We start from the raw sequence: 14,410 nt of genomic DNA, 5'->3' as shown, positions 1-14,410 counted from the left end.
AAATGAAAGTAATTCAGAGGATATTCTGTCAATCTTTTGTTTTACTGTTTACAATTCAAATGTTTACCTTTCCTGAATAAAATGTGTGCTTGCTTCAGCTGTCGAAGCATTTGTATGGAAGTAGGAGATGTATTACATGTAGAATTCAAGCTGAATAGAAGCTGAAGTAGTAAGAATAGTACTGTATGTATATGGTGGGTCGGAACTTTAGTACACTGCATTCTATGAACAATGAAATATGCCTAAAACTAGGCTGGAACATGCTTTCAATGGTGCTATCCAACTCCTGACACTAGTGTAGTTAATTAGGGGGTGCCCTGACGGATTTAAACCCTAGTCCCAACACAGATTATACCAACGGTTTATTCGTTACCTCTTGTAACGGAAACGTTTACTGTTTAAGAGTCAAACTAAAGCAAACAGCAAATTGAACGAACCCTAATTGGTCCAAAAGAAACTCGTTTTCGTTGCAAAACGTTTTCCGTTTGGATTAAACGTTGTAAAACATTCTGCAACAGAATCGGCGCAATGAATACATCCTAAATCTCTTGGCGAGGTCGACAAATCGTCTTTGGTTTTGAATCCCTAAAACCACTATTATCTACTCATGGGCAATGTCGTCTATTACACACGTGCGTAGTTGTCGTACTCCAGTTCAAACATTCAATGATGGCAGGCCTGGAATTATTGTCCGACCAAGGATATCGTCTAGATTGAAGAAAAACTGAGTACACGCTGGTATGGGTTTATTTACCCAAGCTAACGGGTCTGCATACATAGAACAGGGAAATACCAAAGCGCTGGCAGTTGTGTATGGCCCTCATGAAGTACGTTTATTGCTAAACTAGCAAGATGGATATATCTAGCTAACGTTTGTTAGATAACAAATACTATCTCCATGACCGCGCTGTCATCAACTGGCCACTTTCAGCACAGTTGAGAGGAAGAGGGGACCGACCGCAAGACCACAGACATGAGCCTTCACCTCAAGCAGACGTGTGAGGCAGCGGTGTTGACTAATATGTACCCACGCTCTCAAATATACATTTATGTCAAGGTATCAGCTATTTCAGATCTGAATTAATTATGAAATGGGTTGTGGTGGAATCTGCACTATTCTTAAAATGGGGAATGAAAGTGTATGTATATCCAGTCTTTGGGATTTGGAACCAATTTGAAGTTTTACTCAGTTTCATGTTCGCAGGGGAGTATTCATTGGTATAGTTAATAGTTTTTTCTTCTTCTGTTGCGAAATGTTTTGCAACGGAAACTGTTTATCGTTGACGCTAGGAACCAAACAGAAGCAAACACCAAACTGAACAAAACGGGAAGGGACCAACCTAAATGTGTCCAATAGAAACACTCACTTTTGCAACGGAATCCGACTAATGAATGGTGTAGAGTTTTCTTCATCAAGTTGAACACTTAGACATGGGGCTTGAAAAGTCAACCTGACTTGAATTGAAACACTTCACTCTCTTCCTTCTCAGATCTTGCAGTCAGACGGTGGGAACCACAGTGCGTGTGAACGCTGCCACTCGGGCACTGATCGACGCGGGTATCCCCTAACGTGTGCGCCTGCACTGCAGGCTTTGTGGACGAGACGGCGTTGGCAGACCTGTGCCATGCTGAAGAGAGTTGAGGGGGCACATCACTGGCCTTGGCATTGCTGCCCCATGGTGGGCACATCGCCCTGCTACAGATGGACGCCCGACTCCACCAGGACCACCTAGAGACACTGACGGAGGCGGCCATGACGGCCTGTAGGGCGTCAGTAAAGTGTTGGATGAGGTGATGAGATGGCATCTTCAGGAGGTGTCTGCACTGACCGGAGAGTGATGTGGTGTAGCTTGGACTTTGTGGTAGATTGGCCTATAGTGAATGGCCAGGGGAGGTGGAGGGAGGAGTAGATAGAGGATTAATGTTGTCTTTTTTATTGTACACTCTTGCTCTGCTTTTGTATGAAATGCCTTTATAAACAATTACATTTAAACCCATTGATGTGTTTTGAGTAATCTATAATGGGGCCGAGATGATTTGTGGACAGAGGGAGCTATAGATGTAGGTCTACATCAGAATCTGGGATTGGATAAATCAATCAGTCAGCAAAAATAAAACAATTTGAGTGTAGCGTCACAGGGGGGTGTATTCATTAGTCGAATTCTGGTGCAAAACGTCTGCCAACAGGATCTGACTAATACATACACCCCTGAATTAGTTATGTGAATTTATTTAGGCAATTCATTTTCCAAACCAACAGGGTGAGCCAGTCACAAATCCAATGAGGTAATCTCTGTTTTTATCGTTTCTTGGCTAAAGCGGAAGTTGGTCCGTCGCACAATCGTCCGATAAGAACCAAGAAAAAAGACCGGTGGAAAATCTATAGCAGTAAAGTACAGGCTAGCTACACCTGTCAAATCTTGGGCCTTTCCATTGTGCCCGAAAAGTAGGCTCTGGTTAACTACACATTTTGTAAAGGTATTGTATAAATATATTGTTTAGTTTAAAATAACTGAGTTGCGGATTTTTGCGCGTGCAACGTTGCTGATTCTCTGCTGCTTAGTTAGGCAACTAGCTAGCTAGCTAACATCTGCTAATTGATAATAATGGACCATGTTCTTTAGCACTGTTTATTTTTATTACAAAGGTTAGCAGTTAGCTAGCTAGATTAACACTATAGATGCCTACAATGCGAGGGGATGACTAAAAACTACATTCATATTGAATATTATTGACTGGGGCTTTGTTTGCAAAGGTCCAGCTGAGCCTGTCTGGGAGGTGTCAAAGCAACAACAACATGGGACTGCTGTCTGACCCAAACCGAAGGCGAGCCCTGACCAAACTTCTCACCCGTCTCAATGCACCAATCTGGTGAGTCCTTCCTGGCAGAATATCAATGGTAGAATATTGAATTTGCTGGGGAAGTGGAATGGAACAGGGCGTCCTCTTGATGCACTTTATCCACTTGTACTATATGTATTATTTTATTTGACCTTTTATTTAACTAGGCAAGTCAGTTAAGAACAAATTCTTATTTTCAATGGCGGCCAAGGTTAACTGCCTTGTTCAGGGGCAGAACAACAGATTTTTACCATGTCACCTTGGGGATTTGATCCAGCAACCTTCCGGTTAATAGTCCAATGCTCTAACCACTAGGCTACCTACCGCCCCAGCCTACCTCCTAACTGTGTATAATGCAAATGCTTTCAAATTATATAATGATGTCTCCCCAGTGTTATGTGCTACCTGGCGGGTGTGGCATGGTTCATGGGCTTGGCCTTTGAGCCGTTCACCCTGCGCACCTACATGTCAGAGAACGCCATGGGCTCCACCATGGTGGAGGAACGCTTCCCAGCAGGTGAGAGGGCTCTGGCCACCGGTAGGGAGTTTGCTGCTCACAAGAAGAAAGTAGGGTGAGTCAAACTAATAAGCCTTCCTCCTATAGCCATCACTAGTGCCAGGAGCTTCTCTTGTTCATGTGACCAGGAAAAACTCACCCCTAGCTATCACTAACCCCTACTTTGGGATTCAGTGCTTATCCTACCTATCACAAATGCAGCTATAATAGTGATAACCACTCCCACAATATTCCTTCTGTGTTTCAATTGTTTTCTTCTCCCTTCCTCACTTCTCTCTGTAGTGGGATGCCGGTGGATTGGCTGGTGAAGACCATGCAGTCTCGAGGGCTGGAAGTGTTCACTCAGAGCTTCACCCGCAAGCTTCCCTTCCCAGATGAAAACAAAGAGAGATATGTGCGTGTGGGCTGAGACAAAGATGTCTACATATTAAACATAAGCTCCTATTTAATCTTGGTGCGCGCACACACTCTCACACACACATTCCTCCTCTGTATCTCAACACAGGCTTTAATTTCTTCTCTTTCTCTCACTGATCCTTCTCACGGTTTGTCTCGGTCAGATGGTGCGGGGCACTAACGTGTATGGGATCCTGCGGGCCCCTAGAGCCCCTCGTACTGAAGCCCTGGTGCTGAGTGCCCCCTGTAGTGAGGGAAACAATAACAACCAGGCAGTGGGCCTTCTGCTGGGCCTCGCCCAGTACTTCAGGAGTAAGCATACTACTATTACTAACATTCACACACAGACCATTTCCAAAGGTTAAATTCTGTCAATGATTGGTCTCTTCTTAGGTCAGATCCACTGGGCTAAGGACATTATCTTCCTGGTGAATGAACATGACCTGATTGGCATGCAGGCCTGGCTGGAGGGATACCACCACACCAACACCACTGGTCAGTACTCTGTACCTGCATCTCTGTAATAATGTAACCCTGTAATGCACCAGTTTTAGAGACACCATTATAGACTGTATGTGTTATCAATGTATCTATACCAGGGCTCTTTAATCCTGTTCCTGGAGAGCTACCGTCCTGTAGGTTTTCCCTCCATTTCTAATCTAGCACACCGGATTCTAATAATTAGCTGGTTGATAAACTGAATCAGGTTAGTTACAGCTGTCCAGGAACAGGGTTTGATAGCCCTGTTCTATTCCAACAAACCTGCCACCGCTGTGCCTCCTGCTTGATCCCTCAGGTGGTGACTGGTCTCCACTGCAGGGAAGAGGTGGCTCCATCCAGGCAGCTCTGTCTTTGGAGCTGAGCAGTGATGTCATCACCAGTCTAGATCTGGTTCTGGAGGGGCTCAACGGCCAGCTGCCAAACCTGGACCTGGCCAACCTCTTCTACGCCTTCTGCCAGAAGATAGGCGTCCTGTGTACCATCCAGGGCAAGGTAGGGAAGAAGTCCAAATGCCTTGAGTAATTACTTGAGTAAGTAAGTTTGAATTATTATTATTATTTTATTTCACCTTTATTTAACCAGGTAGGCTAGTTGAGAACAAGTTCTCCTTTGCAACTGCGACCTGGCCAAGATAAAGTAAAGCCGTTCGACACATACAACAACACAGAGTTACACATGGAATAAACAAACATACAGTTGAAAGTCTATTTACAGTATGTGCAAATGAGGTAGGACAAGGGAGGTAAGGCAATAAATAGGCCATGGTGGTGAAGTAATTACAATATAGCAATTAAACACTGGAATAGTAGATGTGCAGAAGATGAATATGCGAGTAGAGATACTGGGGTGCAAAGGAGCAAGATAAAGAAATAAATACAGTATGAGGATGAGGTAGTTGGATGGGCTGTTTACAGGTGGAGTGATCTGTGAGATGCTCTGACAGCTGGTGCTTAAAGCTAGTGAGGGAGATATGAGTCTCCAGCCTCAGTGTTTTTTGCAGATCGTTCCAGTTTTTGGCAGCAGTGAACTGGGAGGAAAGGCGTCCAAAGGAAAAATTGGCTTTGGGTGTGACCAGTGAGATATACCTGCTGGAGTGCATGCTACGGGTGGGTGCTGCTATGGTGACCAGTGAGCTGAGATAAGGTGGGGCTTTACCTAGTAGAGACTTGTAGATGACCTGGAGCCAGTGCTTTGGCGATGAGTATGAAGCGAGGGCCAGCCAACGAGAGCATTGTCGCAGTGGTGGGCAGGTCGTAGTGGTGGGTAGTGTATATGGGGCTTTGGTGACGAAACGGATGGCACTGTGATAGACTGCATCCAATTAGTTGACTAGAGTGTTTGAGGCTATTTTGTAAATGACATTGCCGAAGTCCAGGATCGGTAGGATGGTCAGTTTTACGAGGGTATGTTTGGCAGCATGAGTGAAGGATGCTTTTTTTTTGCGAAGTAGGAAGCCGACTCTAGATTTAATTTTGGATTGGAGATGCATATTGTGAGTCTGAAAGGAGAGTTTACAGTCTAACCAGACACCTAGGTATTTGTAATTGTCCACATTTTCTAAGTCAGAACCGTCTAAGAACCTGGACGGGCGGGCAGGTGCGGGCAGCGATCGGTTGAAGAGCATGCATTAAGTTTTACTTGCATTTAAGAGCAGTTGGAGGCCACAGAAAGGGAGTTGTATGGCATTGAAGCTTGTCTGGAGGTTAGTTAAACACAGTGTCCAAAGACGGGTCAGAGATATACAGAATGGTGTCGTCTGCGTAGAGATGGATCAGAGAATCACCAGCAGCAAGAGCGACATCATTGATGTATACAGAGAAAAGAGTCAGCCCGAGAATTGAACCCTGTATCACCCCCAAAGAGATTTGACACACTGAACTCTATCAGAGAAGTAGTTGGTGAACCAGGCGAGGCAGTCATTTGAGAAACCAAGGCTGTTGAGTCTGCCGATAAGAATGTGGTGGTTGAGAGTCGTTGAATACGGCTGCACAGTAATGTCTCTTATCGATGGCGGTTATGATATCGTTTAGGACCTTGAGCGTGGCTGAGGTGCCACCCATGGCCAGCTCGGAAACCAGATTGCATAGCGGAGAAGGTACAGTGGGATTCGAAATGGTCGGTGATCTGTTTGTTAACTTGGCTTTCGAAGACCTTAGAAAGGCAGAGTAGGATAGATATAGGTCTGTAACAGTTTGGGTCTAGAGTGTCTCCCCCTTTGAAGAGGTTGGATGACCGCGGCAGCTTTCCAATCTTTGGGAATCTCATATGATACGAAAGAGAGGTTGAACAGGCTAGTAATAGGGGTTGCAACAGTTTCGGCAGATCATTTTAGAAAGAGTGTCCAGATTGTCTAGCCCGGCTGATTTGTTGGGGCCCAGATTTTGCCTCTCTTTCAGAACATCAGCTATCTGGATTTGGGTGAAGGAGGAATGGGGAGGCTTGGGTGAGTTGCTGTGGGGTGGAGGGCTGTTGATCGGGTTAGAGGTCGACCGATTTATAATTTATCAACGCTGATTATTGGAGGACCAAAAAAAGCCGATACCGATTAATCGGACAATTTATTTTTATTTCTTTGTAATAATGACAATTACAACAATACTGAATGAACACTTATTTTAACTTAATATAATACATCAATAAAATCAATTTAGCCTCAAATAAATAATGAAACATGTTCAATTTGGTTTAAATAATGCAAAAACAAAGTGTTGGAGAAGAAAGTAAACGTGCAATATGTGCCATGTAAGAAAGCTAATGTTTAAGTTCCTTTCTCAGAACATGAGAACATATGAAAGCTGGTGGTTCCTTTTAACATGAGTCTTCAATATTCCCAGGTAAGAAGTTTTAGGTTGTAGTTATTATAGGACTAATAGGACTATTTCTCTCTATACCATTTGTATTTCATTTACCTTTGACTATTGGATGTTCCAGGAACACAATGACAACAGCTACCCTCGAAGCAGCGTTACCCTTGCAGAGCAAGGGGAACAACCACTCCAGGTCTCAGAGCGAGTGACGTTTGAAATGCTATTAGCGCGCACCCCTCTAACTAGGTAGCCAATGTGAAATTGGTTACACGAGCCTAATCTCGGGAGTTGGTAGGCTTGAAGTCATAAACAGCTGCTGGCAAACGCACGAAAGTGCTGTTTGAATGAAGCCTGCTGCTGCCTACCACCGCTCAGTCAGACTCCTCTATCAAATCATAGACTTAGTTATAACATGATAACACACAGAAATACGAGCCTTAGGTCATTAATATGATTGAATCCGGAAACTATCATCTCGAAAAACAAGACGTTTATTCTTTCAGTGAAATACGGAACCGTTCCGTATTTTATCTAACGGGTGGCATCCATAAGTCAAAATATTCCTGTTACATTGCACAACCTTCAATGATATGTCATAATTACGTGAAATTCTGGCAAATTAGGCGGCCCAAACTGTTGCATATACACTGACTCTGCGTGCAATGAATGCAAGAGAAGTGACACAATTTCATCTGGTTAATATTGCCTGCTAACCTGGATTTATTTTAGCTAAATATGCAGGATTAAAAAGATATACTTCTGTGTATTGATTTTAAGAAAGGCATTGATGTTTATGGTTAGGTACACATTGGAGCAACGATACGCATCACATCGATTATATGCAATGCCAGACACGCTAGATAAACTAGTAATATCATCAACCATGTGTAGTTAACTAGTGATTACGATTGATGGATTTCTACAAGATAAGTTTAATGCTAGCTAGCAACTTACCCTGGCTTACTGCATTCGTGTAACAGGCAGTCTCCTCGTGGAGTGCAATGAGAGGCAGGTGGTTAGACCGTTGGACTGAGATTGAATCCCCCGAGCTGACAAGGTAAAAATCTGCCGTTCTGCCCCTGAACGAGGCAGTCAACCCACCGTTCCTAGACCGTCATTGAAAATAAGAATGTGTTCTTAACTGACTTGCCTAGTTAAATAAAGATTAAATAAAGGTGTAAACATTTTTTTTTTAAATGGCCAAATCAGTGTCCAAAAACACAGATTTCCGATTGTTATGAAAACTTCGGCCATTCCGATTAATCGGTCGACCTCTAGTAGGGGTAGCCAGGTGGATAGCATGGCCAGCCATAGAAAAATGGTTCTTGAAATTCTCAATTATAGTGCATTTATCGGTGGTGACAGTTTCCTAGGCTCAGTGCAGTGGGCAGCTGGGAGGAGGTACTCTTTTTCTCCATGGATTTTACAGTGTCCCAGAACTTTTTTGAGTTTGTGCTACTGGATGCAAATTTCTGCTTGAAAAAGCTAGCCTTCCTAACTGCCTGTATATTGGTTCCTAACTTCCCTGAAAAGTTGCATATCATGGGGGCTATTCGATGCTAATGCAGTACACCACAGGATGTTTTTGTGCTGTTCAAGGGCAGTCAGGTCTGGAGTGAACCAAGGGCTATTTCTGTTCCTGGTTCTACATTTTTTTGAATGGGGCATGCTTATTGAAGATGGTGAGGAAGGCACTTTTAAAGAACATCCAGGCATCCTCTACTGACGGTATGAGGTCAATATCCTTCCAGGATACCCGGGCCAGGTCGATTTAGAAAGGCCTGCTCGCTGAAGGGGAAAACAGCAGAGGTGTATTTGGAGGGCAAGTTGGTTAGAATGAGATCTATGAGGGTGCCCGTGTTTACGGATTTGGTGTTGTACCTGGTCGAATCGTTGATAATTTGTGTGCGATTTGACGGCATCAAGCTTAAATTGTAGGATGACCGGAGTGTTAAGCATGTCCCAGTTTAGGTCACCTAGCAGCACGAGCTCTGAAGATAGATGGGGTGCAATCAGTTCACATATGGTGTCCAGGGCACAGCTGGGGGCAGAGGGTGGTCTATAGCAAGTGGCAAAGGTGAGAGACTTGTTTCTGGAAAGGTGGATTTTTAAAAGTAGAAGTTCGAATTGTTTGGGTATAGACCTGGATAGTAAGACAGAACTCTGCAGGCTATCTCTGCAGTAGATTGAAACACCGCCAGCTTTGGCAGTTCTATCTTGTCGGAAAATGTTATAGTTAGGGATGGAAATGTCAGGTTTTTGGTGGTCTTCCTAAGCCAGGATTCAGACACGGCTAGGACATCCGGGTTGGCAGAGTGTGCTAGGGCAGTGAATAAAACAAACTTAGGGAGGAGGCTTCTAATGTTAACATGCATGAAACCAAGGCTTTTACGGTTACAGAAGTCAACAAATGAGAGCACCTGGGGAGTAGGGGTGGAGCTAGGCACTGCAGGGCCTGGATTAACCTCTACATCACCAGAGGAACAGAGTAGGATAAGGGTACGGCTAAAGGCTATCAGAACTGGTCGTCTAGTACGTTTGGAACAGAGTAAAAGGAGCAGGTTTCTGGGCGCGATAGAATAGATTCAAGGCATAATGTATAGACAGAGGTATACCTAGGCGTTGAGTAATGATGAAAGAAATATTGTCTCTAGAGACCTCTAAACCAGGTGATGTCACCGCATATGTGGGAGGTGGAACTAAATGGTAGGTTAAGTCATATTGAGCAGGGCTAGAGGCTCTACAGTGAAATAAGACAATAATCACTAACCAGGACAGTAATGGACAAGGCATATTGATATTAGGGAGAGGCATGCATAGCCGGGTGATCATAGGGGTCCAGTGAGTGGTTGGACTGGCTGGAGACACAGCGATTCAGACAGCTAGCAGAAGGGCCTTAGAGGGACGTCTCGAAGGAGGAAAGTCTCTTTTAGCCTCCGTGTGCGGTGAAGATATTTGATGTTGTTGCAGAAAGTACATGCTGTAAATTTGTAATGCTTTCAAAGCGGTCTAATAATAGAACACCATAGATGTTTTGCATTCCTCTATGCCAGGTAAGGAGAAGCCAGTAATGACATGATGTAATAACATGTTTAATTGCCTGATTGTCATGCTGACTGTCCTCTCTCCATCCAGCTCCAGAGGAACGACTGGGACACTACATCGGGCTACAGCCACGCGGCCCAGACCATGATGTTGATGGTGCTGAAGCAGGCCAGTGGGCGACCCTGGGGGGACCACGGCCTGTTCCTCAGATACCACATAGAGGCTGCCTCCATCAGGGGCATCAACAGCTTCAGACAGTACAAGACAGACACCACCACCATCGGCAGGTCAGCTGCTCATGATGTTCAAGCTTCAATTTAGATGATCAGAAAGCCTTCAAATGCAACTCTTGGCGTTTCTATGGAGACATTTGGACACAGTGAAATTGACATGGAAATAAACCTGTGTGTGTCCCTCAGGCTCCTGGAGGGGATGTACCGGAAGCTGAACAACCTCCTGGAGCGTCTGCACCAGTCATACTTCTTCTACCTTATGCCCTCGCTCTCTCGCTTCGTCTCCATTGGTTACTACATGCCCGCCTTCGGCCTGCTGGCTGTGATTCTGCTGTTGCGCGTATCCTTCCACCTCTGGGACAATAGGGGATTCTATTTTTATTTAACAGTTTTTTTAACCAGGTAGTCCCATTGAGGTCTGACTACTTTTTTCCCAAGGGAGACCTGTCCAAGAGAGCTGGAGGGTTGAGATGCACTTGTGTGGGAATTACAGTTGAAGTCGGAAGTTTACATACACTTAGGTTGGAGTCCATTAAAACTAGTTTTTCAACCACTCCACAAATGTCTTGTTAACAAACTATAGTTTTGGCAAGTCTGTTAGGACATCTACTTTGTGCATGACACAAGTAATTTTTCCAACAATTGTTTACAGACAGATTATTTAACTTATAATTCACTGTATCACAATTCCAGTGGTTCAGAAGTTAACATACACTAAGTTGACTGTGCCTTTAAACAGCTTGGAAAATTCCAGAAAATGTCATTGCTTTAGAAGCTTCTGATGGTCTAGTGACATAATTTGAGTAAATTGGAGGTGTACCTGTGGATGTATTTCAAGGCCTTCAAACTCAGTGCTTGACATCATGGGAAAATCAAAATAAATCTATCCCAGAACAAAAGCCAGACTACGGTTTGCAACTGCACATGGGGACAAAGATCATACTTTTTGGAGAAATGTCTGATGAAACAAAAGTAGAACTGTTTGGCCGTAAATAAATAAAAGCTGAAATAAATAATTCTCTCTACTATTATTCTGACATTTCTCATTCTTAAAATAAGTGGTGATCCTAACTGACTTAAAACAGGGATTGTTTACTAGGATTAAATGTCAGGAATTGTCAACTGAGTTTGAATGTATTTGGCTAAGGTGTATGTAAAAATCTGACTTCAACTGTAAATGGACAGAAAGCATATTCATTTTGGTCCATTCTCCTATATTAGTAAATGAATTAGGTTAGTCAAAAGGCCTAATGTGGGTTAATGATATGTTTGCATAGTTAAGCTGAATGTTCAACTTCATTAAAGATGGAATCCACAGTAGGGGAAACAGTGCTGCTCTCCGCCCTAATGCCGTTATCAATGTATTTTTTTTGACGAAGCGGGGGTGAGGAGTGTTGCACAATGTGGTAAAAAAAATGGCAGTACATTCTGCTGTTCTAGCGCACGTGCAATGATGTCCATGGGGCAAACAGACGTGGCAGTTTCGTTAAGGATTTCAGCTTTAAGTCATGATGAGGCTGTGTATATGTCGATGATGGTTTAATACACTGGTGCATATCGGTTTTGTCCTTAATGGAAGTAACAGGCCTTAGACCTGTGGGTTCAGCTAGGTGCTTCTCCACCAGGAACAGAGGATGGGGTGGCTGGGGGAGTGCAGGTCAGTAATGGAGTAGTAAACAAGCTGTGTGTGTGTGTGTGTGTTTGCGCACTTCTGGTTTGTATTGTGTAACTATAGTATCTACCTTTTTACATCTCTAGAAGTCCTCAACCTATTGGTCTATGTCGGTATAATTGACTCTTTCCTCCTGTCTCCCTCTGTCCTCCATCAGCCCTCCAGCCCAGGGGTCCTGTCTATCCTGACTCCAGTAGTGATCAGTCACATGACAGGGGTGGCTCTATACACCCTCCCTATCCTCTCTCAGGAGATGGCTGTGCAACACTTCCCTGTGTCTGAGACGGAAGCTGTGGTCCTCACTGCTATAGCTATCTACACCGCAGGACTGGCCCTGCCACACAACACACACAGGTACACACACATACACACCCTCTCATCTTTCTCACATATACACACACTCAAAGAAAACATAAGATGGCTGATGCAGGTTCTCACACACTAAATATGCATACAATATGCCAGGTTTGCCCCGTGATCACACACACACACCTTGACGATACTGTGGCTGCAGTAAATTATTTTATTTCACCATGTCCCTACCCTATAACTCGTGTCGTTTACACCTTGCGCTAACGTGCGTTTCGTGATTTGATCAATATCATCTAATCAAGGCAGGGCTCTACAGTGCTACCATTTTACATGCATATGTGCCTAAATATTTTGCTGTGTGCAACCTGGAATTGTAATTTAGGAGCACAAGTGCACCTAGAAAAATGGTTGCAATGATTATTTTACTGTAAAACAGCCCCTGAGTGCAGATTCATGACTGTCATGCTTGCACCATTTCGGCAAAGAAAAACAGCTTGTTACCTCAAATATTTTTAATTGTGCTCTTAATTGTCTGTGTGCTCATATGCTCCTTGTAACAAAGGTCTGTGTAAAATGTATCTTATCCATCCACATTGTGACCAGATTATCTAGTGCCTCCCTGTATGCAAATGATTTTACAGATATTCTTTCAAAATAATGTTAATACATTTATTATAAATCAAATTGTGATACGTGTCAATGATTTTTAAATGGCTTGACCATCCAGATGTTTACACTTCATTGATATCCAGACACAATGCATGCCTGACAACCGATGGAGGTGCTCAGGAAGATCATTTGTGATCAAATGTCTTTTAATCGTTTACACCTGTCTGAAAATGTGGACAAGATCAGGACAAAGGGCACATGTTAGCACCAGGTATAAATGGGTATTTTATCTCTCTCTTTCTCCCCCAGGCTTCTGCAAGGAGAGGGTACAGAGGAGGGCTGGAGAGTGCTGAAGCTGGTGGCTCTCCTCTACCTGGCTGTGTTACTGGGCTGCACTGCCCTTATCAACTTCTCCCTGGGCTTCATCTTGGCTCTGTCCCTGGTACCCATCGCTGCCTTCATCACACCACATACACCCAAGTAATACTCTCAACACTCTCACCCACCCACAACTTTCTCATAGAAGTAATAATTCTCAATATGTTGTTTTCTCAGTGATGTTGCAGTGTTAGTTCCATTGTCCCTGTGTGTGAGGATAGTGTGTGTAATGGTCCCCCCCCTCTTGTCCACTGTCTTGAGTGCTGTATTAATGTTTCTTCTTCCAGGGCTCTGTAATAACGACTTTACCCTCTCTCCCCAGGGCTCTATCTGCAGCCATCATGGTGCTCCTGAGCCCCGGTTGCACTCTGCTCTACTGCGTCTTCGTCTTCCAGGAGCTGCAGGAGACCCCTGTCTCCCTGCAAGATGGTTGGATGCTCTTCCTGTCTGTCATCTCCCAGGGCATCCTGGACCACGCCCTCTACGGCTCATTGGTCTATCCGCTCCTGGCTCTGCTGATCTACCCCTGTTGGTTGCTGCTCTGGAACATTCTCTTCTGGAAGTAAACAGGTAACTGGGGGAAGACTGGTCCCAGACCTGCCTTTATATGGGAACTATCTATCCTGAGAGGTGAAACTGCTCCTAAACCTGCCTTTATGGAATGAAGGTGTTTCCCCAAGGAGTAGGCTGACTGACTTGAAGGAATAGGAAGTTGGCAGGGGGAGTGGTTAAGTGTATTGGGTTGGGCTTGTCTGGCAACTAAAAGGTTGTATTGGGTTCAGGGCTTGTGTGCATGGGATTGGTTTATGGTACCTGAAGGAATAAATAATGCACTGTGTTTTGGTTATGTTATTGGGCCTGAGTGAATATTCTAAGGGATGAAACTGAACAAAATAAAATGTTAAGGAAGCAGTATCCTTAAGCCAACCTCTTGGCAACTGAGGCCCTCCAGAACATTTCCATAATCTACTATATGAACTAAGAATTGTCTTTAAATATGTTTTTTTTTTTTTATATATATATACACTTTATTTGAACCATGTGTACAGACACTCATTTATAAATGCTCAAATAAAAACTTAACTCAAACTTGATCAAC

The 14,410-nt window shown here is 43.9% G+C and overlaps 1 protein-coding gene and 1 pseudogene across 2 annotated transcripts; both read left to right on the top strand.

The window, feature by feature from the left end:
* The first annotated feature begins 546 nt into the window (after positions 1-546).
* Positions 547-1,989, top strand: LOC110530449 (exosome complex component RRP41-like; annotated as a pseudogene). The gene is made up of 3 exons (XR_016482581.1): positions 547-832; positions 876-1,057; positions 1,491-1,989. The product of XR_016482581.1 is annotated as an exosome complex component RRP41-like (transcript).
* A 176-nt stretch (positions 1,990-2,165) lies between these two features.
* Positions 2,166-14,400, top strand: gpaa1 (glycosylphosphatidylinositol anchor attachment 1). Its single transcript, XM_021613517.3, has 13 exons — positions 2,166-2,478; positions 2,756-2,871; positions 3,234-3,413; positions 3,641-3,752; positions 3,919-4,066; positions 4,148-4,249; positions 4,551-4,747; positions 10,198-10,394; positions 10,527-10,680; positions 11,926-11,997; positions 12,170-12,366; positions 13,243-13,413; positions 13,634-14,400. Exons 2-13 carry the CDS (start codon positions 2,798-2,800, stop codon positions 13,875-13,877), a joined length of 1,848 nt encoding a protein of 615 aa, XP_021469192.1. The 5' UTR covers positions 2,166-2,478; positions 2,756-2,797; the 3' UTR covers positions 13,878-14,400.
* Positions 14,401-14,410: the final 10 nt, after the last annotated feature.

This window comes from Oncorhynchus mykiss, chromosome 8 (assembly GCF_057628025.1).
Source record: "Oncorhynchus mykiss isolate SJ-2025 chromosome 8, ASM5762802v1, whole genome shotgun sequence".
NCBI lineage: Eukaryota > Metazoa > Chordata > Actinopteri > Salmoniformes > Salmonidae > Oncorhynchus > Oncorhynchus mykiss.
Note: the sequence above shows the minus strand (reverse complement) of the source record. Positions and strands in the feature narration are given on the sequence as shown.